Genomic DNA, 27,774 nt, shown 5'->3' on the forward strand with positions numbered 1-27,774 from the left:
ATGATAGCCACAATATGATAATAATAGTCACTTTTGATTGGTAAAATCATAGATGTTTTTAAGTCTTGTTTTTATTTTTATTTTTTAAGTGAATTTATATTCCTTTTCACATGAGGGGAAAAATTTTTTTAACTAAGAAAATTCTTACTTTTTAACAAAGAAAAATAAAATTGGAATAAATAAGCAATCATGAAGAGATTTGACATTTAGATATTTCTTGGTGTGAAATATCCTGTGAGGAAAGCCTTTCTAGGCTTGAAATTAGGGCAGTTGACCCACTTAGTTCTGAAACATCACATTTCCTGAATCCAGTTTTTTTTTTTTTTTTTTAATTTCAAATAGAGCATTTTAACACTTTTTTTGGGGGAGTCAAAATTAGCAAACTTTAAACTTAAAAAAATAAAATAACAGATAAAAGGTAGCTTTAGGTTTATATCTCCTGAAGAGCAGATGTAACGAACCAGAGTGGGAAGTCTTCTGAGGAAAGTTAGAATAACCTTTACTCCCAATCAACTTATAGGCAAGAAAGGATACTCCCGATTTGGGAACAGGCATGGGGTGGGTGGGGTTGGAAGGAGAACACTACAGCTAGGTAAGTGGGTTGGGCATTTTATGCCTTTTGATACCTGACGTAAACTTTTTTAAAAAGACAATGTTATAGTGAGAAGAATTATGTCATTGTTCTGCAATGGCGACTCTGTCCAGTAATATATCAACTCACAATGAAGGTGAGGCTTAAGAAAAAGTCAAAAGATTTATCTGACAAAATAATTCACATAACTCAGGTGTACCTATAAATCAATGGAATATACTTGTAGATCCAAAAATCACATTTATCAAAACTGTGTTTCAAATGCACTTACAATATGAGATTTCACTTTATGTATATAGAAAAAAAGGTTGGCATCTATATTCAATTTTTGGCCTGTTACTTCAGCAGATATCCTAAGGATATTTTTAGGTTTGATTTGAAGCTTTTTTACTTTTAGTATGTCACTGAAATGCTTCTGGATTTCCATTTTGTTGAAGTATCTGTGCCATCGGTTCTAAGGAATGAAATTTTATTTTGAAAAAGATGAAAATTACACTATCATTTTCAATGACAGATGCCCAGCTTGATTCCCTAGCTCATAATTATTTGTATTTGTGGGAGTAGAGAAAAACAATCCATATTCTGGGAAACATTCATTGTCGCAGAAAAATAATATATTCTAAAGGCATACAAGTTTTCTTTCAGCAGAAAGTATGTGAGATTAGATTTTTAAAATAATGGGCTCTCAAAATCATGAAATAGCTTTTGGATTCTTTTTTCAAGATTCAATAATATACCGTGTTACTATTAGGTAGGAATTTAGAATTCCCAGACAGTTCCATTTTGCTTAGGACATTGCAGTAGACAGATATGCCAGCTGCGCTTTCTCCTGCTGTTGTGTTAATAGAAGGCGCTGCTGTTAAGTAGTGACAGAGTGGTGGGTGGGTGCTATTTTCCTGTCTTAGTCTGTGACAAGGGACTTTTCTTTCCTCTGTATAGGCCCAGCGGTGGCATCAGGGCAACGAACACTATGGGCGCTCTTGGCAAGCAGGCGATGTCGTGGGCTGTATGGTTGACATGAACGAACACACTATGATGTTCACACTGAATGGTGAAATCCTTCTTGATGATTCAGGTTCAGAACTGGCTTTCAAGGACTTTGATGTTGGCGATGGTAAGTCTACTATGTTTTGTGTTGTTTTTAAGTTTGCAGCACCATGAAGCTTTCATTCTGAGGCTTCCTAACCAGTTGTTTCTGTTTAAAGGTGAGTGAGCAGGATGAGCTGCAGCTGTAAATCGTGAGGGTGCCATGTGACTGACTTGATCAGATGCCCTTGAAATTACATTATTAGAAATGCTATCTATACGACTTAGCTAGGATTTCTAGAAGGCTGAAATGGCTTTTATGAGTATGAATAAGAAAATAAATAGCAGATAAAAGAATAGGTTTCCATCATTGTTAAATTTTCTCTTTTTTTTTTTGTTTTTTGTTTTTGTTTTTTGTTTTTGTTTTTTTTTTTTTTTGAGACGGAGTCTCGCTCTGTCGTCCAAGCTGGAGTGCAGTGGCCGGATCTCAGCTCATCGCAAGCTCCGCCTCCCGGGTTCACGCCATTCTCCTGCCTCAGCCTCCCGAGTAGCTGGGACTACAGGCGCCGCCACCTCGCCCGGCTAGTTTTTTGTATTTTTTAGTAGAGACGGGGTTTCACCGTGTTAGCCAGGATGGTCTCGATCTCCTGACTTTGTGATCCGCCCGCCTCGGCCTCCCAAAGTGCTGGGATTACAGGCTTGAGCCACCGCGCCCGGCCTCATTGTTAAATTTTCATTTAGAACTTCCCTATTTCATCAGCTGCCTAGAGCCTCTTTCTGTTTATTCATTTCATAAAAATGAAATGAGGACCCATAATGGATCAGGTACTTTGCTGGATGCTGAGGCGACAAAGATGAATGAAACACTGTCCTGTCTTTATGTAGATTACAGATTACCTGCCAGGGGAGGTTGACACTTGTACAGTTTCTGTTTAGCGGCCAAGTTCTAAGACAGAGAAATGCAGAAAGCTCTGTGGAAGCACTATGCACGGAGTACGTGCTGCTGCTGTGGGGCCCCGAGATGGCCTTTGAGCAGAATTGTAAAGACGGAGGGTGGGCCGGGCACGGTGGCTTCAAGCCTGTAATCCCAGCACTTTGGGAGGCCGAGGCGGGCGGATCACAAGGTCAGGAGTTCAAGACCAGCCTGATCAATGTGACGAAACCCCATCTCTACTAAAAAATACAAAAAATTAGCCGGGTGTGGTGGTGCACGCCTGTAGTCCCAGCTATTTGAGAGGCTGAGGCAGGAGAATCGCTTGAACCTGGGAGGCGGAGGTTGCAGTGAGCCGAGATCGCACCACTGCACCCCAGCCCAGGTAAAAGGACGACATTTACTCCTCTGAGATGCGATGTGCTCCCAATTAGGTGACCTTGGCCACACAGGGCTGTTTTGTATTTAAATTAGTTTGATTTGTTTTTTTTTGAGATGGAATTTTGCTCTTGTTGCTTGGGCCGTAGTGCAGTGGTGTGATCTCGGCTCACTGCAACCTCTGCCTCCCATATTCAAGTGATTCTCCTGCCTCAGCCTCCCAAGTAGCTGGGATTGCAGGCGTTCGCCACCGTATCCAGCTAATTTTTGTATCTTTAGTAGAGACAGGGTTTCACCCCTGTTGACTAGGCTGGTCTCGAACTGCTGACCTCAGGTGATCCACCCACCTCAGTCCCCCAAAGTGCTGGGATTACAGGCATGAGCCACCGTGCCCGGCCTAAATTTAAAAAGTTAAGAGCTGAGTTTCTTAGTAATGCTGGCCACCATTTGGAGGGCTCAATTCCCACAGGTAGCTAGGGATGCCCCTACTGGACAATGCAGAGAGCGAATATTTCTCTCACCACAGAAAGTTCTTTTGGATAGTGTTACTCTGGAGCATATAAACAAGACAATAGCTGATAAAAATTATATAATTATCTTATTTCAGCCAGGCATGGTGATTCACACCCGTAACCCAAGCACTTTGGGAGGCTAAGGCGGGAGGATAGCTGAACCTAGGAGTTTGCTACCAGCCTGGGCAACATAACAAGACTCTGTTTCTACAAAAATTTAAAAAATTAACCAGGTATGGTGGCGTGTTCCTGTAGCTCCAGCTACTCAGGTGGCTGAAGTGGGAGGATCACTTGAGCCCAGGGAAGTCAAGGCTTCAGTGAGCTGTGATTGTGCCACTGTACTCCAGCCTGGGTGACAGAGTGAGACCTTGTCTCAAAATAATAATAATAACCTTATTTCAAAGATAAGCCAACACTTATTTTCAAAACTGCTTTCGAATATATCCTGTGATATATTTGCATATAAAAATGTAAATATATTTGCAAATATATAGTCTTGGATTTTAAGATATATACGTACCTCAACCAGTATTTCTTTTTCTTTTTTTCCTCTTTTTTTTTTTTTTTTTTTTTTGAGACAGAGTTTCACTCTTGTTGCCCAGGCTGGAGTGCAATGGCACAATCTAAGCTCACTGCAACCTCCGCCTCCCAGGTTCAAGCTATTCTCCTCCCTCAGCCTCCCAAGTAGCTGGGATTACAGCCTTGCACCACCACACCCGGCTAATTATTGTATTTTTAGTAGAGACGGGGTTGTACCATGTTGGTGAGGTGGTCTCAAACCCCTGACCTCAGGTGATCCACCCGCCTCAGCCTCCCAAAGTGCTGGGAACAGCATGACAGTATCTCTGAAAATGGAATATTCATGTGCCCATGACCCAGAAATTCTACTCCAATTTTTTAGCTACACTAATGTGTCTCAACAGTAGGAGATATGTACAAGAATGGTTGTAGGAGCACTATTCACAATTGCCAAAGCCAGGATACAACCGAAAGCACACGGAATGGATGAATAAACTGGAAACTACAGTAACAAATGACAACATGGATATCTAAGGGAAAGAAGTCCCAAAAGATAACTATGGTAGGCCATATAATGTCCTCCAAAGATGTTGATTGATGACCTACTCTTGGAAATCTATGACTATGTTACCTTACATAGCCAAAGAGATTTTGTTGATGTGATTAAGATAGTGATCTTGAAATGAGGAAATTAACCTGGATTATCTGGGGAACCGATGTCATCACCAGGATCTTTATAAGAAGGAAGTAGGAGTGTGTGTGTGTGTGTGTGGAGAGAGAGAGAGAGAGAGAGAGAGAGAGAGAGAGAGAGAGAGAGAGATCGGTGGATCGATTGATCTGGGAGTCAGGGAAAGCCAGAGACCTCTAGAAGTGACAGAAAAGTCAGGAAGTGGGTTCACTGCGGAGCCTCCAGAAGGAACTCAGCCCTGTTGAGCAATAAGTTGGAAGATACTTATAGTGTTTTTAAAAGAACCAACTAAGTAAATAAAAACAGATGATGATGAGAGTATGTCATGAACAAAAGGTTATCAGTAATCCACGGTCCACTTCTGTGCATTTTGAAAATTTTTTTTTGTTTTGTTTTTTGTTTTTTTTGGAGATGGAGTCTTACTCTGTCACCCAGGCTGGAGTGCAGTGGTGCGATCTCAGCTCACTGCAACCTCCACCTCCCGGGTTCAAGCGATTCTCCTGCCTCCCCCTCCCAAGTAACTTGGATTACAGGCACATGCCACCATGCCTGGCTAATTTTTGTATTTTTAGTAGAGATGGAGTTTCACCATGTTAGCCAGACTTGTGGCTGGTTTTGAGCTCCTGACATAAGGTGATCTGCCTGCTGTGGCCTCCCAAAGCACTGGGATTACAGGCGTGAGCCACCACACCTGTTCTGAAATTCCTAAAGAAGAAACAGGAGCATGTCTGTGGAGCTTTTGGGACCGATCTAGTAAGAAGAGGAGAATTTGATGATAAAGGCATGAGTATGAGAGGAGATAATTACTCAAGTTCCTGATAAGGTGAAAGGGGGTGTGATCTCAAGCACAAGTGGATGAAATGAGACAATTTTTTCATTTTAGCACAGAAAAAAAAGGCTCAGGTACAGGTCATAGTAGTATCCTCTCTTTTATGAGCTGGGTGCCTTGTGTGTGTAGGGGAACGCCCCAAGCAAAATGAATGGTTTTGGATGAATGGCTTCTCTGTATTTCTTTCTCTTCCCCAACTCCCTAGTGTTTGATTGTCTCATATCCTACATAGTCGTTTGGTGCCTCCCATTACCGCCTTCTCTGGAAGCCTATTTCCAAAGGGAAGTCTCCCTTCCATCTTCTAACATAAGCCTACACAAGAGAATTTATTTCAAAAGATTTCTGAACCAGAATTGATCCAATGCCCATGTTGGATGTATTGTTTTGGAGACTTATTTTGCAATGCCTCTTTTGGAGGTAATTTTGGAGACTTGTTAAAGTCGCTCATCCATTCTGCAGTTTTGATAAGGTGGTGAGAGTGGGGGCATGTACTCTCCCTCAGTGTCTCTTCCTGCCCACATCTTTGGGGTAATCTGTGACCTCTGGAAATGGAGGAGTCCTGCGGTGAATGACTTAAGATACTCCTGGCCACGTGGAGAAATGGGTTATTCCTTGATGACCTCTTGGGTTGGGTTTATCTCTCTCTGTTCTTTTGTACCATTAGAATAGTAACATCTCAAGGGCTGAGAATCAGATGTCAGCCTAGAGGAAAAAAAAAAAAAAAAACTAAGAAGGCCAACCAGTGGCTTTTATTCTAAGTATCTGGAGAAACAGAAGCAAATCTTCTGGTTCATTTATGATCTAGCCCAGCTCACCAATTAAAAAAATCAGAACTTGAGTCCCAAATCCTAGCTAATAATAAATTGTACTTTTTCTTTGCCTTGTGGTCTCTTCCTTGCCGTGTGAGGATAACTTGCTTTTTTTTTTTTTTTTGAGAGGGAGTTTCACTCTTGTTGTCCAGGCTGGAGTGCAGTGGCATAATCTTGGCTCATGGCAACCTCTGCCTCCTGGGTTCAAGCAATTCTCCTGCCTCAGCCTCCCAAGTAGCTGGGATTACAGGCATGAACCACCACACCCAGCTAATTTTGTATTTTTAGTAGAGACAGGGTTTCACCATTTTGGTCAGGCTGGTCTCGACCTCTGGTGAGCCACCTACCTCGGTCTCCCAAAGTGCTGAGATTATAGGCGTGAGCCACTGCACAGGGGGAAAATTTACTTCTTAAAGCACACTGATAGGGCAAATTTCCATGGGTCAAAAAACTATTATTAATTTAAATAGGAAAAAGTGCATTATTGAGCTCCTGTATTAAACCTGATTTGTATTAAAATTATACTAAATCAGTTGGGCGCAGCGACCTATGAGACAGAATGAAACCCTGTCTTAAAAAAAAAAATACTAAATCTCCCTAAAATGAAATCAGTAATTAATTAACATGTCATACTCTCACCTAAATGTATTTCCTTCTTCACTTGTTCTTCAGTTTGGTTGTTAACCGGATTCCCTTACAGAATATATCATACCCAATATGTACATAATTCAAACCTCAGTGTAAGAAAAGCAAAACAAAACCAGCAACAATAAAGTTTGGAAAAAAAACAATAAAACCAAAGGAACATCAGTGAAAAAATGCAGATGATATCCGATTTACCCAGCATAGGGGCAGCACGGGGAAAACCATACACAAGAGTCTTCCCTGATGTGAAACGTATGGTCGTCTGCTGAAAGAACTTAGGTGCTATGGGCTAATTCTTACTACTGTGAGGATGACTGCATGTCTCATTCTGCTTCTTCTTCGCTCCTCCAGAGCCATGTGAAATTCCAAGAACTCTTTTATTTTTTTTGAGATGGAGTTTTGCTCTCGTTGCCCAGGCTTGAGTGCAATGGCGTGATCACGGCTCACTGGAACCTCCACCCAGGTTCAAGGGATTCTCCTGCTTCAACCTCCCGAGTAGCTGGGATTACAGGCACACACCATGACGCCTGGCTAATTTTTTGTATTTTTAGTAGAGATGGGGTTTTACCATGTTGGCCAGGCTGGTCTCGAACTCCTGACCTCAGATGATCTGTCTGCCTCGGCCTCTGAAAGTGTTGGGATTACAGGCATGAGCCAATGCACCAGGCCCCAACAATGCTTTAAAAAAAAAAAAATGAAGAAATGCCTTAAGGGGTAATGAAATGAATTTCCACATAAAGTAGAATTCAAATTCTTCTAATGAGGTGTTGTTTTCGGGTTCCTTGGAGCTCCACACACATGGTTTTGGAGGGCATGTGTCTGCTAGCAGATACAGCATTCTGAATACAAACCGTGTCTCCATTCCACCTGTTATGGACTGAGTTGCGTAGCTGTAACCCTCAATGTGGCTGTATTTAGAGATGGGGTCTTTAAAGAGGTAATTCAGGTTAAATGAGGTAATAGTGTGGGGCCTTAATCCAGTATGACTGGTGTCCTCGTAAGAAGAGGAAGAGACACCAGGGTTGGCTGTGCTCAGAGAAAAGGCCATGTGAGGATACAGACAGAAGGCTGCCATCTACACGCCATGGAGAGGGACCTCAGGAGAAACCAAGCCTGCTGACACATTGATCTTGGCCTTCCAGCCTCCAGACTGTGAGATCACACATTTCTGTGGTTTAAGTCACTCAGTCTGATCATTTCTTATGGCAGTCTGAACTGACCAATACACCACCCCTTCTACTCTTGCATCCTCTACTAAGCTAGTACTAGTCTCAATTTATTCTTTTTGGGAAGAGCCTCATATTATCAGTAGTTTGAAGAGCTAATGATATCCTTAATTAAAAATAAGTGAGTCACCTAAAATCTTGACATATAGTTTATGGTAAAAGAATGGTTGTTTATGCCTGGAGATTACCTGCATTCTACAATGTCTGCTGTGGATACATATCTTGTGTTGTCCATTTCAAGCTTCTCAGCTCTTCTGCAAGCAAAAATCATCTCAGAGGCCTGTGATGGTTATAATCAAATCCAGAAACAATGCTTTTGAGTCTGTATTTACCACCTGAAAGGACAGTGAATAAAATTGAATTCCTGGTCCTCTCAGAACTCGTGGAATTCCTTTCCATGGAAGAAAACCAGAATACTTTCGTAATTAAAACAGCTGTATAGCTGTAGACAGAAAAGAAAATGAAAAACAGAGGCAGGGATAACTTTCCATTATTGATTTTATCATGCTGCTGTTTTAGAAAAAAAGGAAGGAAGCCAGGATATAGAACTGCCAGTTTATTCCTACAGTATGCTTTGTACCCTCAGTTGAAATATTGCAGCAGTTCGATTATTTGATGGAAATCTGTGGCTGATCCAGAAGACTGGCTTTCAACGTGGAGTGAATTCAGGTTAGTAGGTCTGCACCATCCCCAAACCCACCTGCCTGGCTCCACCATAACAGCTGAAGTTCCTGTCACCAGCTTCCTCTGTGCAACCTGCTATCATGATACAGACCTGGGAGAGTAACTTATTATTGGGAATCTCCTTAATTAGAAATTAATGCTTGTCAGAGGAAGGAAGAAATCAGGACTGTGAAGCCAACTTCTGTAGTAGAAGAATCCAAGTACAACCCAATTCTGAAATGATTCTTGTGTGGCCTTGGGCAAATAGCCTGTTTTCATTTCCTTAAAATAAAAGCACAAATTAGAGATGATCTCTTCTTGTCTAGTTCAGTTCTAACATTCCAGAAATTGAAGGCAAGTGATTTTGTGTTTGTTTTTGTTTTACATGCCATCTCAGAATTCTTTACTTTACTTTTATTTTATTTTATTTTTTGAGACAGAGTCTTGCTCTTGTTGCCCAGGCTGGAGTGCAGTGGCACGATCTCAGCTCACTGCAACCTCCACCTCCTGGGTTCAAATGATTCTCCTGCTTCAGCTTCCCAAGTAGCTGGGATTACAGGTGCCCACCACTATGCCCAGCTAATTTTTTTTGTATTTTTAGTAGAGACGGAGTTTCACCATGCTGGCCAGGCTGGTCTCGAACTCCTAACCTCAGATGATCTGCCCACCTTGGCCTCCCAAAATGTTGGGATTGCAGGAGTGAGCCTCTGTGCCTGGCTAGCATTCTTAAAAAAATAATCAACTTTTATTTTAGATTCAGAAGATACATGTTCAGGTTTGTTGCCTTGGTATGTAGCTTTATGCTGAGGTTTGTGGTACAATTGATCCTTTCTCCCACATACTGAATATAGCACCCAATAGTTTTGCAGCCCTTATCCACCCATCACAGTAGTCCCCAGTTTCTATTTTTACCATCTTTATGTCAATGAGTACCTACCCAGTGTTTAGCTCTCACTTGTAAGTGAGAATACACAGTGTCTGGCTTTCTGTTCCTAGGTGCTACGATATGGCCTCTGGCTGCATCCGTGTAGCTACAGAGAAGATGATTTCATTTTTTATAGCTGCATAGTATTTCATGATATATATGTACCACATTTTCTTTATCCAGTTCACTGTTGATGAGCACCGAGGTTGATTCCATGTTTTTGCTATTCTGAATTGTGCTGGGATGAAACATATATGAGTGCGTGTTTCTGTTTTTGGTAGAATGATCTATTTTCTTTTGGATATATATATATATATATATATATATATATATATATATCCCCAGTAATGGGATTGCTGAGTTCAATGGTAGTTCTGTTTTAAGTTCTTTGAGAAATCTCCAAACTGCTTTCCACAGTGGTTCAACTTATTTACATTCCCACTAACAGTGTATAAGCATTCTCTTTTCTCCACAGCCTCATTGGCATCTGTTCCTTTTTGACTTTTTAATAATAGCTATTCTGACTGTGTGAGATGGTAGCTCTTTGTGGTTTTGATGTGCATTTCTCTGATGGTTAGCGATGGGAACAGTTTCTCATGTTTGTTAGCTGCTTATCTGTCTTCTTTTGAAAAGTATCTGTTCATGTTGTTTTTTACTTGTTGGGTTATTTAAGTTCCTTATAGATTCTAGATATTAGACCTTTGTCAGACGCATAGTTTGCAAATACTTTCTCCCATTTTGTAGATCGTCCTTCTCAGCATTCTTGATTCAAATTCTAGCATCCATTTAACTACCTATAGAAACGTAGACAAATGATTTAACATCTTAGTTGTTTCCTCATCTGAAAAAATGGGATTAATATTAAATAATATAGGCAAAAGTGCTTATGTATTATATGGCACATAGTAGGCCACAAGCAGCTAGCTGTTACCTTTTCTTCTGATCAAAAATGTGAATTTACATCTTAGTATAATATTGGTCATTTTTATCTGCTTTTTGGCCATTTGGTTTGGGTTTTATATTTAATACATGGATTCCGAACTGTGTTTCAGAAATGTTAAAATTTGAAATAATTTATTCTTAGGAAAAGCTGGTACCCTTGTGATCTGCTTTATCTTCCTTTTATTGTAGCCCCAGACAGAGATTTCAAGCCTGTATTTTGCTCCTACATCTTTGGGACTGCCAGCTCCTTGGCTGGATTTGCATGCTCATCACCCTCCCCTCTGCTTTGGAGCAGGGAGGCTCATCAGCACAGAAAGTTAAAATTTGCTGAAGCCATCTGTCTTTTGTTGGAGGAAGCAGCTTAGCCATAAGTTGTAGCTACTGTTTTAACAGATTTGCAAATAGTTAGGGTGGGTCTGGCTCAGGCCCAAGTAACTGATTGGGCTCATGTGCACTAATTTAAGATCCACTGCCAGAATGAAAATTTCCCTTGTATATCATCAAGCTCTGTTATTTGCAGGGTGTCAATTAAGGTAACTGGATAGAAGATGAAGAACATAAAGGACAGGAAGGTGGGACCCATATTTTACATGTGCTGGGGGAGAGGCATGATTTTTTGGAAATCTGTTTTGTTATGTTGAAATACTTGTGTGTGTTCTGCCTACTTCATGCTAACAAAGAATTGAACCCCAGTTATGTTTTGCTATGGAGTGATGATTAAGAGTGATGTCATTTATCAACCTGTTTTGTTCAATTTATGCCAAACATTTAGTCTTAATAGCATTTATCATTTTCTGACACTGTATGATGTATACAGTGGTATACAATGATAACTAGTTTTTTATTTACGTGTTGTCTGTCTTTTGTACTCAAAGTTGTGCTCCAGAAAGTCAGATGCTATTTTTGATTTTGTTCACTATATTCCCAGTGTGTAGAACAGTTCCTGGCACATAGTAGGTGTTCATTAAATATTTGCTGAATGGAGACACCTGATACTCTCTGAAGACAATGTAGAACAGTAACTTAGAAAAGGGGTTGGCAAACTAAGGCCTGAAGGCCAAATCCAGCTCACTACCTGTTTTTTTGTTTGTTTGTTTGTTTTTGTTCATTTTTTGTTTTGAGACAGGGTCTCTCTCTGTCACCTAGTCTGGAGTAGTGTGGAGTGATCATAGCTCATTGCAGTCTTCAACTCCTAGGCTCAGGTGATCCTCCCATCTGAGCTTCCCAAGTAGTTGAGACCACAGGCACATGCCATCATGTGCAGCTAATTTTTAATTTTTTTAAATAGCTCTTTGAAGAACAAAGCTAACTCCTAAGCAATGTGCCCAGAGTCAACCTAATTTGTTAATATTTTTTTGTAGAATCAGGGTCTCGCCTTGTTACCCAGGCTGGTCTCAAATTCCTAGGCTCAAGTGAACCTTCTGCCTCAGCCTCTCAGATACAGATACAGGCATGAACCACTGCCTTGGCCCTGCTTTTTTAAGTAAAGTTTTATTGGAACGCCACCACACTTGTTTGTTTCCATACTGTCTATGGCTGCTTTTGCACTATAGCTCAGAGTTGAGTAGTTGCAACAGAGACCACATGATCCATGAAACCTAAAATGTCTTCTCTCTAGTCATTTATAGAGTTTGCTGAGCCCTAGATTAAAGCGTGGGCCTTGGGATCCACCAGACTTGGATTTATTTTCTGGTCACTTAGCAGCTGTGAGGGCAACCCATTTAAACTCAGATTTTGGTTTCCTCGTGTGGAAAATGGTAATAACAATTCCTATCTCATTGAATGGTTGTAAGGGTTCGCCAAGATGAAACATTGGGAAACATTAACTACTAGTATGAAGCCGTGTGTACTGGGAATTTCATTTATTGGCGGCTTCTTCATTATGCAGGATACTTGGCCATATACTGAACAAAGGGAGGTGATGGAGGCCTGGCCCTTTCTCTGTGTGGCAGCTGAACAGTACCTGTAGTTTTTCTCCACTCTGTCTTCTTTGATCCCATTGCCACGTGGTTGTTTCTGCTGTATATAGGCCATATTTTAAAAGTAAATGTAGTTCTAGAAATATTGGTTGTTTTGTTATAATAGATTATTAAAACCATAATCTCAGAAGTAAGAATATGATTTGATTTTTACTGTTAAGTTCTGCTTTACTTAAAATGAGAAAAAAAATATGCTAGTTTCTACTTGTGGATGTACTTGCATAAATACATTCCTTTAAAGGAGAGCAACACAATAAAGCAATACATAGAAATACCATCTACTGGTATAATTGCTATAAACTAATGAAAAAATGGCATGTATTTAATTATTTATTTTAAAAGTAATATCTTGCTTTTGAATATTTGGAAAATACACAGGAATATAATGAAAGTGATTAAAAATTACAAACATTCCCACTATACAGAGAAAAAATTGACATTTAATGCATCTCTCCCACTTAAAGAACTGAGATGATATTGTAAAAATAATTTTCCATCACCCCCCTTTAAACTTAATATTATAAATTTTGTCCAAAGGCATAAAAACATTTTAAACATACTTTTTTTTTAATCAACTTTTTATTTTGAGAACTATCTGCCCTGCAGAAAAGTGCAAAAAAAAAAAAAAATACTTCAGTAACATCTGTATATTCTTTACCTGAGATCGTCAATGATTTTTATTTTGTCATATTAATTTTATCTCTCTCTACAGTTTATTTTCTTGAGCCCTAAAGATGATTTTTAATGGTTGCACATATTTAATCCTGTATATTTATCATACTTAATCATTCTCTTCTCAGGAATAGATTAATTTCTCTTTTTACCTTTTTTTCCATTTAAAATTTAGTTCACTGAGCATCCATGCTAAGCATTATACACATAAGATCTAATTTTAAAACTATAACCCTAAGGGACAGGTGTTACAGAAGATAGGAGTAAAGCTTAGAGAATTTAAGTAACTTGCCAAAGGTCAAATAGCTAACAAGTGGTGGGGCTAAGACGTGAATCCTGGTTTATTGGACTTAGAACTCTGTGTTTTTAGTCACTTCATGGTAATATCCGTCTGCCATCTTCTTAGATGTTAACTCTCCTACAAAACCTTCCTGACTCCCATCTCTCCATGCTTCCTTTGCTCCTAGAACCCTGTCTGCTTAGATGGATGGTACACTATTTCAGTATAATAACTTTTTTTTTTTTTTGAGATGGAGTCTTGCTCTGTCACCCAGGCTGGTGTGCGGTGACACAATATAGGCTCACTGCAATCTCCACCTCCCAGGTTCAAGCGATTCTCCTGCCTCACCCTCCCAAGTAACTGGGACTACAGACATCCACCACTCCGCCTGGCTAATTTTTATATTTTTAGTGGAGAAGGGTTTCACCATGTTGGCCAGGCTGGTGTTGAACTTCTGACCTCAAGTGATCCACCTGCCTCAGCCTCCCAAAGTGCTGAGATTACAGGTGTCACCGCGCCCAGCCAGTATAACTTCTTCTTTTCTTTCTATGTCATTAGACCATGAGCACGTTTTACCCTGGATCTGTGTTAGTCATCTTTTACTCCTACTTTCTGACACATGGTAGTTGCTTAGTAAGTAATTATAGAATAAGTAAATAAATGGTTGAAAGCTTCTTAATACATATTACCAACTTGCTCTACATAAATCTTGTACTAGTTTAAGTTGATTAGGAGGATTTCTGTTAGTGAATTTACCACCTACCAACATTTAGTGTTAGGACTCAAACAATACGTTGTTTGGGCCATTTTATGTCCACATCACTCTTACAAATTTCTTTATGGGAAAGATGTGGGTTTGTCCCATTTTATTAAAATTTTTTAAATGAAAGCTATTACTTGTTTTCATAATAAAATATATATATATAGAGAGAGAAGAAAATTTGTTAAATTGGGAGCCATAGAGAACAAAAGTACCCAAAATTCCACTATTCTGAAGCTTTTAAATAAAAACCCTACTGGTGTTTTCCTGTCTAAAAATAAACCATATGTTATCTTTCTTTCTTTACATAATAATTACTTGGAGTATTTTCCTATGCATTAATGCGCCTTTCAAAACCAAAATTTCAAAGGCTGAATAATGTTCATCTCATGAAAAAAAGTATATTTATTATCAAAACAGTATTCTAGAATTATAAACATAGCTATGGGGAACAGTTTAGGACATAAATATTTGTGCGTAGGACTAGACTGAGTATTTTAAATGAAAGTATTTCAGATATGCAGAAAAGTTTAGGTATTAGTGAAACAAATATCCGAAGGTCAACTATACAGATATTTATGGCTCTCCGATGACTTTCCATGTAGGCTAGGAACTCCTTCTACAAATAACGTGATCAGAAGGTCAACTATACAGATATTTATGGCTCTCCAGTGACTTTCCATGTAGGCTAGGAACTCGTTCTACAAATAAAGTGATCAGAAAGAAATAGATGTTTACCGTTTGAGGAGATGTTTCTATCTTGGTATCTCCTAGTTTATGTTAAATGGGTGCTAGATTTACTAACTTCTGCTAATGCAGTTCAAGCTGTCTGAGAACTATTGTATTTACACCGTGCTTTTTCTTTGATTTCTTTGGGGACACTCATTTAAAACAACTTTCCTTGAATGTAGCTTTAAGAGCTGTCACAGCTGCAGATACAGCTGCAATTTTTTTTAGTTTTAACTAGAAACTCATCATTTACCCTTCCTCGAACACAGCTGGATATGTTCTTTTTTCCTGGTTGGTGGCACTGTTATACAGCTATTCATTTGACTATATGTTGATGCATACAAACTGGTGAAATCATTATGAATTATTGGATGTAATTTTTATCATCTTATGCTATTTTGGGGGTTATATATTGCTTGCACTGCCACTAATTTCAATAAGAGAAAAGTGTGTAAATCATGACAGAGCTAACTACAATTCTTGTCAAAATTGTTGGCTTATTCTTAGGATCCATTGCTTTTATGCTCTACAAATTAGAGGATCTAATTTGCATTCCAACACTGATGTTTTTAGTGTGCTGCCTACTTGAACATTCATGTAAAACATTATAGAAAGAAGTGAAGGCCAGGCACAATGGCCCACACCTGTAATCCCAGCACTTTGGAAGGCCAAAGCAGGCAAATCACCTGAGGTCAGGAGTTCGAGACCACCCTGGCCAACATGGTGAAACCCCGTCTCTACTAAAAATACAAAAATTAGCCGGACACAGTGGCACGCACCTGTAGTCTCAGCTACTCGAGACGCTGTGGCTGGAGAATCACTTGAACTTGGGAGACAGAGGTTGCAGTGAGCCAAGATCATGGCACTGTACTCCATCCTGGGTGACAGAGTGAGACTCTGTCTCAAAATAAAATAAAATAAAATAAAAAAGTAAACACCCACCCCTGATGAATATCATCTCGTCCTTTGTGGAAAAAAAAAAAATCTCATCTCCTTTCTAACTCATTGTGTTGCCAATCAATTCCAAAGAGCTCAAAAAAAACAATTAACAAAGTTAGTATAGTTTCCCCTTTTTGTTCAATAGAGGAAAGATTTGCTAACTCTGACGCACATGAGAAGAATTTATAAAATAATACCACACATCTACAACCATCTGGTCTTTGACAAACCTGACAAAAACAAGAAACGGGGAAAGGATTCCCTATTTAATAAATGGTGTTGGGAAAACTGGCTAGCCATAAATAGAAAGCTGAAACGGAATCCCTTCCTTACACCTTATACAAAAATTAATTCAAGATGGATTAGAGACTTAAATGTTAGACCTAAAAACATAAAAACCCTAGAAGAAAACCTAGGCAATACCATTCAGGACATAGGCATGGGCAAGGACTTCATGTCTAAAACACCAAAAGCAATGACAACAAAAGCCAAAATTGACAAATGGGATCTAATTAAACTAAAGAGCTTCTGCACAGCAAAAGAAACTACCATCAGAGTGAACAGGCAACCTACAGAATGGGAGAAATTTTTTGCAATCTACTCATCTGACAAAGGGCTAATATCCAGAACCTACAAAGAACTCAAACAAATTTACAAGAAAAAACCCCATCAAAAAGTGGGCAAAAGATATGAATAGACACTTCTCAAAAGAAGACATTCATACAGCCAACAGACACATGAAAAAATGCTCATCATCACTCGCCATCAGAGAAATGCAAATCAAAACCACAATGAGGTACCATCTCACACCAGTTAGAATGGCAATCATTAAAAAGTCAGGAAACAACAGGTGCTGGAGAGGATGTGGAGAAATAGGAACACTTTTACACTGTTGGTGGAACTGTAAACTAGTTCAATCATTGTGGAAGACAGTGTGGTGATTCCTCAAGGATCCAGAACTAGAAATACCGTTTGACACAGCCATCCCATTACTGAGTATATACCCAAAGGATTATAAATCATGCTGCTATAAAGACACAGGCACACGTATGTTTATTGCAGCACTATTCACAATAGCAAAGACTTGGAACCAACCCAGATGTCCATCAGTGACAGATTGAATTAAGAAAATGTGACACATATGCACCATGGAATACTATGCAGCCATAGAAAAGGATGAGTTCGTGTCCTTTGTAGGGACATGGATGCAGCTGGAAACCATCATTCTCAGCAAACTATTGCAAGAACAGAAAACCAAACACTGCGTGTTCTCACTCATAGGTTGGAATTGAAAAATGACAACACTTGGACACAGGAAGGGGAACATCACACACTGGGGCCGGTTGTGGCGTGGGGGAGGGGGGAGGGGATAGCATTAGGAGATATACCTAATGTAAATGACGAGTTAATGGGTGCAGCACACCAACATGGCACATATATACATATGTAACCTGCATGTTGTGCACATGTACCCTAGAACATAAAGCATAATAAAAAAAAGAAATATTTTATTGGTTTTTGCTCTATTGCTCATTGCTATTACATCTAAATATAAGATTATATATATAATTTATGCATTATAAATATATCTCATGCATAAATACATGCTTCATACATTAAACATGTATTTTTCCCCCATGCTTAGATCCAGTTTATTCCAGAAAAAAAAAAGCCAAAATTTTCTTCAAAGATCAAAAGCAACTATCAGTAGATGGAAAACTTTAAAATTCTTTCCTCCAATTCTTTTTTTTCTTGAGCTATGTATGAGGAAATCTATAGCTCAGACTGTGTCTGGTGTTAGTACGTATCAAGCTCTTTGGCCAGAAGGAAGAGCAAGGCCAATAAACCACATCCCTGGTACTTAGTTTCTTCTCACTTTCCCTATATGAGAGAGTGCATGCACTGCTCAGCAAGGAGACTGCAGGGCAGGGATCTCTAGCATCCCTGGAGGGCCAGGGGCTGCATAGCAGTTACTTTGTCTTACAGAGTTAAGTCTGAGATGAGAGAAGGGATTTATCTAGGGCCCACAGCTAGTAAATTATAAGGTCAAGATCAAATCCTGGTTTTCTCATCCTTACAGGTAATATTTAATGTCATTGTTCCCTTTATTACACTACTTTTTTCACCCTAGGGTGACAGCTCTCACAAAGTTCAGTCCTGGAACAGTATGTGTGATCATTCCATACTAACAGGATCATATAGTCATGGTACTAAAACTTTTTATTTTTTTTTTCTTCCCAGGATTCATACCTGCGTGTAGCCTTGGAGTGGCTCAAGTGGGCAGGATGAACTTTGGAAAGGATGTCAGCACCTTGAAATACTTCACCATCTGTGGCTTACAAGAGGGCTATGAACCATTTGCCGTTAATACAAATAGGGATATTACCATGTGGCTGAGCAAGAGGCTTCCTCAGTTTCTCCAAGTTCCATCAAACCATGAACATATAGAGGTTTGCTTTTTCTTTCAAAATCAGGCCATTTCTAAAAAGCAGGAAAAGAATATCTTTGTACATAGGAACTTCTGCTTAGACAATTATTGTTACTTACTTAAAATGGTGACCTTGATGTGTTAATACAGAAGTGGAATCTAAACAAAGATGGCACTTTATACCAGCTGTCAGTGGATGGGAAACTTAAATTTTTGCTTTCAGTTCTTTTTTTCCCTTGAGCCGTGTGTGAAGAAGTCTGTAGCTCAGACTGTGTGTGGGGTTTGTACGCATCAAGCTCTTTAGTTAGAAGGATCAAGGCAAGGGAGCCACATCCATTCTAATAAGTTACGTTACAAGTAGCTTATTAGAATGAGGAAAAATACTTCCCTTTTTATGTGTGGGCAAAGTCGGGCTGAATCTGAATATATAGAATTATAAGATAAATTTCCGAAACCATCTTTAGAGACACAAGCAGAACTCTATGACTATATCCATAGCACAGCAATCTGTTTAATTATCTCTTACAAAATGATGCCATGCGTGGACTGATTTGGGATTCTGAAAACGTGATGTGCCTTAGGCATCTTTAGAATCAGGAAATCGACAACGGTGATTGGAATGTGAACTATTGCTTCTTCATTTGCTAGGTGACCAGAATAGACGGCACCATAGACAGTTCCCCATGTTTAAAGGTCACTCAGAAGTCTTTTGGTTCTCAGAACAGCCACACTGATATCATGTTCTATCGCCTGAGCATGCCGATCGAGTGCGCGGAGGTCTTCTCCAAGACTGTGGCTGGAGGGCTCCCTGGGGCTGGCCTTTTTGGGCCCAAGAATGATTTGGAAGATTATGATGCTGATTCTGACTTTGAGGTTCTGATGAAGACAGCTCATGGCCATCTCGTGCCCGATCGTGTTGACAAAGACAAAGAAGCTACCAAACCAGAGTTTAATAACCACAAAGATTATGCCCAGGAAAAGCCCTCTCGTCTGAAACAAAGGTTACTATTTTATACACTGTGATTTTAAGTTTGTAGTTAAGTGAGGAGGGTTACAGTCCAGAGTAAAGGGTCTCCTAGTGTAAGGTTTTTCCTCCCCCTACTCTTCCTCCCCCTCCCCCTCCTCTTTGTGCAAAGGATTCTATAAGGAAAAATTAAGCAACCTGTTAGTCATCTAATTTGTTAGCATAGATGCTATCTATCTCAATAGTTATTTTTTAAGATGTCTATGTTTACATTCTTGCCTGAAACTTGCAGAGTATTTTCTCCAAATAGTATTTTTTTATGATAAAGGCAGCAAGTTATTTTAACATCTTTTCTTATACTAAATCAGATTTTCTCAGTCTCAGCACTATCGACAGTTTAGGCCAGACAATTCTTTGTTGAGGAAACAACTTGGACATTGAAGGATGCTGAGCAGCATCCTGACCTCCACCCACTAGATGCCAGTAGCACTCCATCCCCCACACTGTGAGAACCAAAAACATATATCTCCAGATATTCCCAGATGTCCCCCAGGGAGCAAAGTCGCCCAGGTTTAAGGCAACTCAATTGATTATATGCTCATATTTGAAGTAGACAGAACATTTTAATGTTGCTTATTGTTAGTCCTCTAAAATATTTCAGATTTTTGCTTAGAAGAACAAAGCCAGATTACAGCACAAGCCATTCTGCAAGACTCACTGAAGATGTCCTTGCTGATGATCGGGATGACTATGATTTCTTGATGCAAACGTCCACGGTATGAGGTTGCAGCTTTTGTCATTTATTTCTATTTTGTCACTCATTGTCACTCATTATGCTTTACATCTCAAATAACACATACTGATTCATCATACTTAGTAATATTATTTTTAAAATGTCTGTTTCTGTTTTTGGATATATTTTGGGGACCGAAAGTTTGAAAAAAGTTTATGTATTATGATAGATATTATGCAATAAAAGAACTATTTTAGGAAAAATATTTTTAATGGCATGCGTAATCTTAATTTTGCTATTCTGTTTCTTGACAAAATTTTAAGTTGCCCTTGAATTTTTCAACTACTTTCTTCATCTTACTGAATTGTCTAAAGGAAGATCAATTATCATAATTTGTGAGAGGTCAAGCTTTGCTCTCTTCCATTTTAAATTCTCAAGGCTACTTCTCCTAAAATGCTACATTGAAAAAATATTTAGTTGTGTTCATTGTAGAGTGCTCCCATATTTTAGTTTGATGTTCACGTGTTCTGAACTATTTCAAAATGAGTTTAGGCTGGGCACAGTGGCTCAAGCCTGTAATCCCAGTACTTTGGGAGGCTGAGGCGGATGGGTCACCTGAGGTCAGGCGTTTGAGACCAGCCTGGCTAGCATGGTGAAACCCTGTCTCTATTAAAAATATAAAAATTAGGGGAGTGTGGTGGTGGGTGCCTGTAATCCCAGCTACTAGGGAGGCTGAGGCAGGAGAATTGCTTGAACCCAGAAGATGGAGGTTGCAGTGAGCTGACACAGTGTCACTGCACTGCAGCCTGGGCGACAGAGTGAGACTCCATCTCAAAAAAAAAAAAAAAAGTGACTTTAAAATGTCAAAATGTTTTATGTCAGAGAAAGGAAAGGCCAAGAATGTGCAAAAAGGTGGGTGACAAGTATAAAAACCCCAGCATTGGCCAGGTGCACTGACTCATGCCTATAATCCCAGCACTTTGGGAGGCCAAGGCAAGTGGATCACCTGAGGTGAGGAGTTCGAGAACAGCCTGGCTAACATGGTGAAACCCTGACTTTACTTAAAATATAAAGATTAACTGGGTGTGGTTGTGCACACCTGTAGTCCCGGCTACTTGGGAGACTGAGGCAAGAGAATCTCTTGAACCCAGGAGGCAGAGGCTTCAGTGAGCTGAGATCACACCACTACACCCCAGCCTGGGTGACAGAGTGAGAGCCTATCTCAAAAAAAAAAAAAAAAAAAAGTGAGCATAGATTTGTGTACATGTATAAGCTTGAATAAGTTGAAGCTTCCCTATGCTTAATGGAGTCATGATTTTATTACATACATATACTGTATATATGTACACGTATATATGTGTGTATATTACACACATGTAGCGCGCACACACACACACACACATGCTCACCAGCATAAAAAGACTTAAATCATTTAGCATGTTTGCTCAGATCGCGTCTTTTCTCTTTCCTGTTATTTCTGATTTAATTCAGGATCTCTGATAAAAGACATCTCTTAGTTTGTAGTGTTAGTCCTTTGTGCCTACAATATTTTCATTCACCCAAACAGTTTTAAACCAAGAAGTGAATTCTTAAGTCATTCACAGAGTTAGACACAGTTAGGATTACAAATCCAAGTTTTGTTTTGTTTTACTTTGCCAATATTTGGTTTTGCTATCTTCACAGTACTATTACTCAGTGAGAATCTTTCCTGGACAAGAACCTGCTAATGTCTGGGTGGGCTGGATTACATCGGATTTCCATCAGTATGACACAGGCTTTGACTTGGACAGAGTTCGCACAGTAACAGTTACTCTAGGAGATGAAAAAGGAAAAGTGCATGAAAGGTTGGTGTTCCTCAACTTTTTACAAGAATGACATGTGAAAAACATATTGGTGAACCTAGCTGTTCCTTTTCCTTGTATTTTATGACCAAGATATTTCTATTTGTAGGAACAATATAATCAAGGCATTAATGTCAATGTCGTTTTTGTTACTCATACAAACCAGTAAGGAATCTAAATGTATTAAACGTGCAAGCATTGTACAGTAAGACCAGTGCAGTCTTTTGGGGTAATGATCATATGTTCCTTCAGGTAACATGACTGACAGCTTGGGTTACCAATACTTAGCCTTTGTTTTAGAGATGAGAGATGGGTGAATGTGAGGCTTTTAACCAATGACTTGATCTATATTTTGGAAACTGGCTACGTGGTGGGGAGAAAACTGTGAAGACAATGTGGGCTTGTAGTTTAGACCAGGTGGACGCATTTGAACTCAGACTGAGGAGAAGTGGGTTCTTTCCTCAGCTTTGCCATTGACTCGCTGTGTGGCTTTGGGTAAGTCAGTTACACTTTCTGTGCCATCTTTTTTTCATTTGTAAAACAAACCAAACTCAAACCAAACCTTCAAAAAAGTGAAGAAGGCTATCTTCCTTGCAGAATAAGACAAGAGAAGATCTGACCATTGGCTTCTACTTTTTGTGCCCATGCATCCTCTCTGATCTGCTGTGACAGGTCTCAGAAAGAGTCCTTTATAACATTGCTTTTCTTCTATACTTGCACCATCATTTTTTGGGAAACTCATTTTCCTGCCCTCAGGTTGTAACATATGAAGCATAATGGACTTAGCATTTGCAATGGGGGCCCAGCAAAAATCTCTAATGAAGAGCTCTTTAGATAAGTATGGGACAAAAAAACCACGTGTCTCCAGGAATATTCTTTGGGGGCCACACTTAATTTGCAGGGATGGCAGCCATGTAACTAAATAACTCAATATAGGGATGGGATAACTGAAAGATGATTTTGTTGGAGAAAATGGAAGATTGGGAAGGGTCATTGGATTTTACGTACATTGTGTGAAGAAATGCAGCCTACATTTGATTACTCAAAAACTGATTTATCCCAGCCTTTTTGTTCTTTTCCTTCTGCTTGCCTGCTTTTAGCCTTTTTTTGTTAATATGTTTACTGTATAGTGGCAGAGAAAGAGAATGCTGATAAGGCTCAAAGACTTAACTTTGTTACCATCTCTAGTAAAAGTTTTAGAGAAGGTGAAAATCAGGTGGCATTTGTGGTTAACATCACTGGGTTTTTTTGTTTGTTTGTTTGTTTGCATATTCTAGTTAAGTCTGTCTCTCAGATCACTGGGAATTGTCCAGAAAGGGGCAAAATTTCAGCCAAATTTTAAATATATCAAATCACTGAAGGCTTATGTGGGATTTGCCTGAGGACTTTGACAGTGTTTGGAAACAAATGCTTCTCATTTCAGAACAAGTTGTGAAAAAAAAAAACTAAAAAAAAAAAAACTAAAAAAAAAAAACAACTAAAAAAAAAAAATCCATGAGATGAAAATTACAAATTTGGATGATTTTTAAATAGTTAAACTTTTTTGAACCCAGAAAAAAGGTCTAGTTTGGTTTGAGTTTTTGGAGAGAAGGTGCAGGTCAGTTCTTACTTGGTTCCAACTTGTTGACCTGTCTTCATTAGGTGTGAAATGTAGAGACGTATAAGAGCTGATTCAGAACGTCCACTGCAGTCAATGGAGTTTTGCTCAGAATCACAGAATTGGGCCCATTGTGCACCTCTCCCATTACAGCATGAGCTTGTTGCTTGCGCAGCATAATTTAGTTAGTTTGCAAGATATACCTGCTTTCTCTTTTATCTGTGGTTGTACAAAGATAAAAATGTTCTTTTGAAATTCAGCATCAAACGCAGCAACTGCTATATGGTATGTGCGGGTGAGAGCATGAGCCCCGGGCAAGGACGCAACAATAATGGACTGGAGATCGGCTGTGTGGTGGATGCTGCCAGCGGGCTGCTCACGTTCATTGCCAATGGCAAGGAACTGAGCACATACTATCAGGTACGTGGTCAGTGATGATATCAGGCTTCTAGGGAGGAAGACTTTTTTCCCCGTTAAAGGAAAACACAGTTTGTAAGATCAAAAAGTAAAATAGACACATGTACATGTGCCCCTGGTTTGAAAGCCAGCCAAGCAGACCTGCCCCCAGCAAGCCCTCCCCGTAGCTGTCCCAGCCACTGCACTCCTGTGACCTGAGAACCACCTTGGTGGCCTTATCCCAACAAAGCTGCACAATCACCACCACAAATGCCTGTAGCTAGGCCACTGAGGCACTTGCTGATGCTGCTGACATAAATTACATCTGAAGAATCTGCACAGATACTACATTAGTGCATCCACCCAGAACCAAAACCAGTGTATTCTACCCAACCGATACCCTAGAACCCATCTACAGGAAAAACTATTTTCCTACAAAAGCTACTTCATAAAATTGGAAGAGGCTACTGTTTTACCAGATGAGCAGATATCAAAGGAACGTGAAAAACATGTGAATGGAAGAAAACATGACTCCTTCAAAGGAACACAATAATTCTCTAGTAGCAGATCCCCATCCCCAAAATAAATTTACAAAATGCCTGAAAAGAAATTCAAAATAATGATTGTAAGGGAACTCAGTGAGATACAATAAAATGCAGATACTTCAACAAGATCAGGAAACCAATTCATGATCTGAATGAGAAATTTAACAAAGAAATATATATAGTAGAAAAGAACTAAACAGAAATCTTGTAACTCAGGAATTCAATAAATGAAATAAAATACACAACTGAGGGTTTCAACAACAGACTAGATCAAGCATAAGAAAGATTTTGTGAACTTGAAGACAGGTCGTTTGAAATAACCCATCCAGAGGGAGAAAAAGAAATAAGAAAGAAGGAAGAAAGCCTGCAGAACTTATGGGATGCCACTGAGCAACGGAGAAAGGCACAGAAAACGTCTAACAAAATAATGACTAATAACTTTCCACATCTTTGGAAAGGTATGAACATCCAGATCCAGAAAGCTCAAAGGATCCCAAGAGACGCAACCCAGAAAGGTCCTTTCCAAGGCACATTATAAGCAAACTGTCAAATGGCAAAGAAAAAGAGAATTCTAAGAGCAGTGAGAGAATATAGCACCAAGTCGTATATACTTGGATTTCCATTTGACTATCAGCAAGTTTCTCCGCAGAAACCTTGAAGGCTAGGGAAATGAGATGGTATATTCAATGCACTGAAAGAACAACTGCCAGCCAAGAATACTGTCTAGCAAAGCTATCCTTCAGAAATGAAGAAAAAATAGAGTACTCCACAGATAAGCAAAAGCGGAATGAATTCACCACCTCTGGACATGCCTTAGAAGAAGTACCTAAGGCAGTGCTATAGCAGGAAGCAAAAGGATGATAATTACTAACATGAAAACATGTAAAAGTATAAAACCCATTCGTAGAAGTAAATTTTAAATCACACTCAGAATACTGCAGTACTGAAATGGTGCTATGCCAAATCTTTCAAACCTCTAGTACCCTAGTATGAAGGTTAAAAGTCAAAATTGTCCAAAGTAACTGCAGCTACAAGTGGTTGTTAAAGAACACACAATATAGAGAGATGTAAATTAAGTCAACAGAAATATAAGTTGTGAAGGGAGGGTAAAAGTCCAGAGTATTTTTTTTTTTTTTCTTTGAGACAGAGTCTTGCTCTGTCACTAGGCTGGAGTGCAATGCGTGATCTCAGCTCACTGCAACCTCTGCCTCCTGGGTTCAAGCAATTCTCATGCCTCAGCCTCCCAAATAGCTGGGATTACAGGCATGCACCACCACACCCAGGTAATTTTTGTATTTTTAGTAGAGGTGGGGTTTCATGATGTTGGCCAGCATGGTCTCAATCTCCCGACCTCGTGATCCACCCACGTTGGCCTCCCAAAGTGCTGGGATTACAAGCATGAGCCACTGCACCCAGCCAGTCCAGAGTATTTTTATGTGACCAAAGTTACCAGCTTAAGATAGTCTATTATAATTACAATATTGTTTATCTTAGTTTCATAGTAACCACAAAGAAAAAATTGCAGCAGTCACACTAATGAGAAAGGGAAAGATATCAAAGCATAGCACCACAAAAAGCTACCAAACCACAAAGGTAAGCAAGAGAGAAAGAAAGAAATGAAGGATCTAGAAAACATGAACAAAATGTCAGGGATAATTCCTTACCTATCAATAATAACCTTGAATGTAATGGATTAAATTGCCTAATTAGAATATATAGAGTGACTGCGTGGATAAAAAGCAAGACAGCTATATGCTGCCCACGAGAAATTCACTTCACCTGTAAGGACAGACATAGCCTTAAAGTGAAGGGATGGAAAAAGATATCCAATGCAAATGGAAACTGAGAGTGAAAAGAAGTAGTCACACTTATATTAGATAAAATAGACTTAATTCAAAAAGAGTAAAAAAGAGACAAAGAAGGTCATTATTTAATAAAAACAAAGGATCAATTAAGAGGATATAACAATTGTGTATTTATATGCATTCAACACTGGAGCATCAAAATATATGAAGTATGTTTTATCTAAAGGGAGAGAGAGGCTTCAACACAACAATAGTAGGGGAGTTCAACACCCCAATTTCAGCAATAGCAGATGATCCAGACAGAAATTCAGCAAGGAAGCAGCAGATTTAAACTGCACTCTAGACCAAAGGAGCATACTAGACATTTACAGAACATTCTAGGCAACAGCTGTATAGCTGAAGAATACACAGTATTCTCAACTGCTCGTGGGACTTTCTCCAGGATAGATCATATGTTAGGCCACAAAACAAATCTTTAAAAATTTAAGATGATATTGTATATGTTTTCTGGTCACACTAGTGTAAAACTAGAAATAAATAATGAGAGGAACTGAGGAAACTTTACAAATACTTTACAAAATAGATATTAAACAACATGCCCCTGAATAACCAGTGGGCAAATGAAATTAAAAAAGAAATTTAAAATTTTCTTGAGACAAACAAAAATGAGAACACAACATACCAAAAGTTATGGGATACACCAGAAGCAGTTCTAAGAGGGGAAGTTTACAGTATTAAATGCCTACATTTAAAAAGTAAAAAATAAACCACCTAATATTGCACCTCTAAAAACCACAAATACAAGAACAAACTAAACCTCAAATTAATAGAAATAAATAAATAATAAAAATTGGAACAATAATGAAACAGACTAAACAATACAAAAGATCAATGATACGAAGAGTTGGTTTTTGGAAAAGACAAAATCAATAAACCTTTAGACAAAGAAAGAAAGAGATGACTCAAATAAATAAAATCAGCATTGAAAAGAAGACATTACAACCTATACCACAGAAATATAACGGATAATGAGAAAACATTATGAAAAATCATATGCCAACAAATTGGATAACCCAGAAGAAATGGATACATTCCTAGATGTGTACAACCTACCAAGACTGATTTACGAAGAAATAGAAAATCTGAGCAGATTAATAGTGAGTGAAGAAATTGTATCAGTAATGAAAAGTATCCATCAAAGAAAAGCCTAGGACTAAATGGGGGAAAAGTTGAAAGCTTTTTTTCTAGAGTCTGGAACAAGACAAAGATGCCCACTTTCACCACTTCTGTTCAACATATTACTAGAAGTCCTAGCTGGAGAAATCAGCAAGAAAAAGAAATAAAAGGCATCCATATTGGAAAAAAAGTCATCAAATTGTCTCAGTGTGTAGATGACATGATCTTATATATAAAAATACCTT

At 39.0% G+C, this 27,774-nt stretch overlaps 1 protein-coding gene across 4 annotated transcripts in view; it reads left to right on the forward strand.

The window, feature by feature from the left end:
• Positions 1-27,774, forward strand: part of RYR2 (ryanodine receptor 2) — a 793,619-nt gene that overhangs the window by 528,611 nt on the left and 237,234 nt on the right. For all 4 annotated transcript variants that reach the window (XM_030936088.1, XM_030936090.1, XM_030936089.1 and 1 more), the window contains exons 29-34: positions 1,532-1,706; positions 18,286-18,494; positions 19,121-19,473; positions 20,098-20,212; positions 21,853-22,013; positions 23,868-24,027. In XM_030936088.1, coding sequence (XP_030791948.1) covers positions 1,532-1,706; positions 18,286-18,494; positions 19,121-19,473; positions 20,098-20,212; positions 21,853-22,013; positions 23,868-24,027 — 1,173 coding nt within the window. The remainder of the gene's footprint in view (positions 1-1,531; positions 1,707-18,285; positions 18,495-19,120; positions 19,474-20,097; positions 20,213-21,852; positions 22,014-23,867; positions 24,028-27,774) is intronic.

Source organism: Rhinopithecus roxellana, chromosome 8 (genome assembly GCF_007565055.1).
Source record: "Rhinopithecus roxellana isolate Shanxi Qingling chromosome 8, ASM756505v1, whole genome shotgun sequence".
In the NCBI taxonomy this organism is placed as follows: Eukaryota; Metazoa; Chordata; class Mammalia; order Primates; family Cercopithecidae; genus Rhinopithecus; species Rhinopithecus roxellana.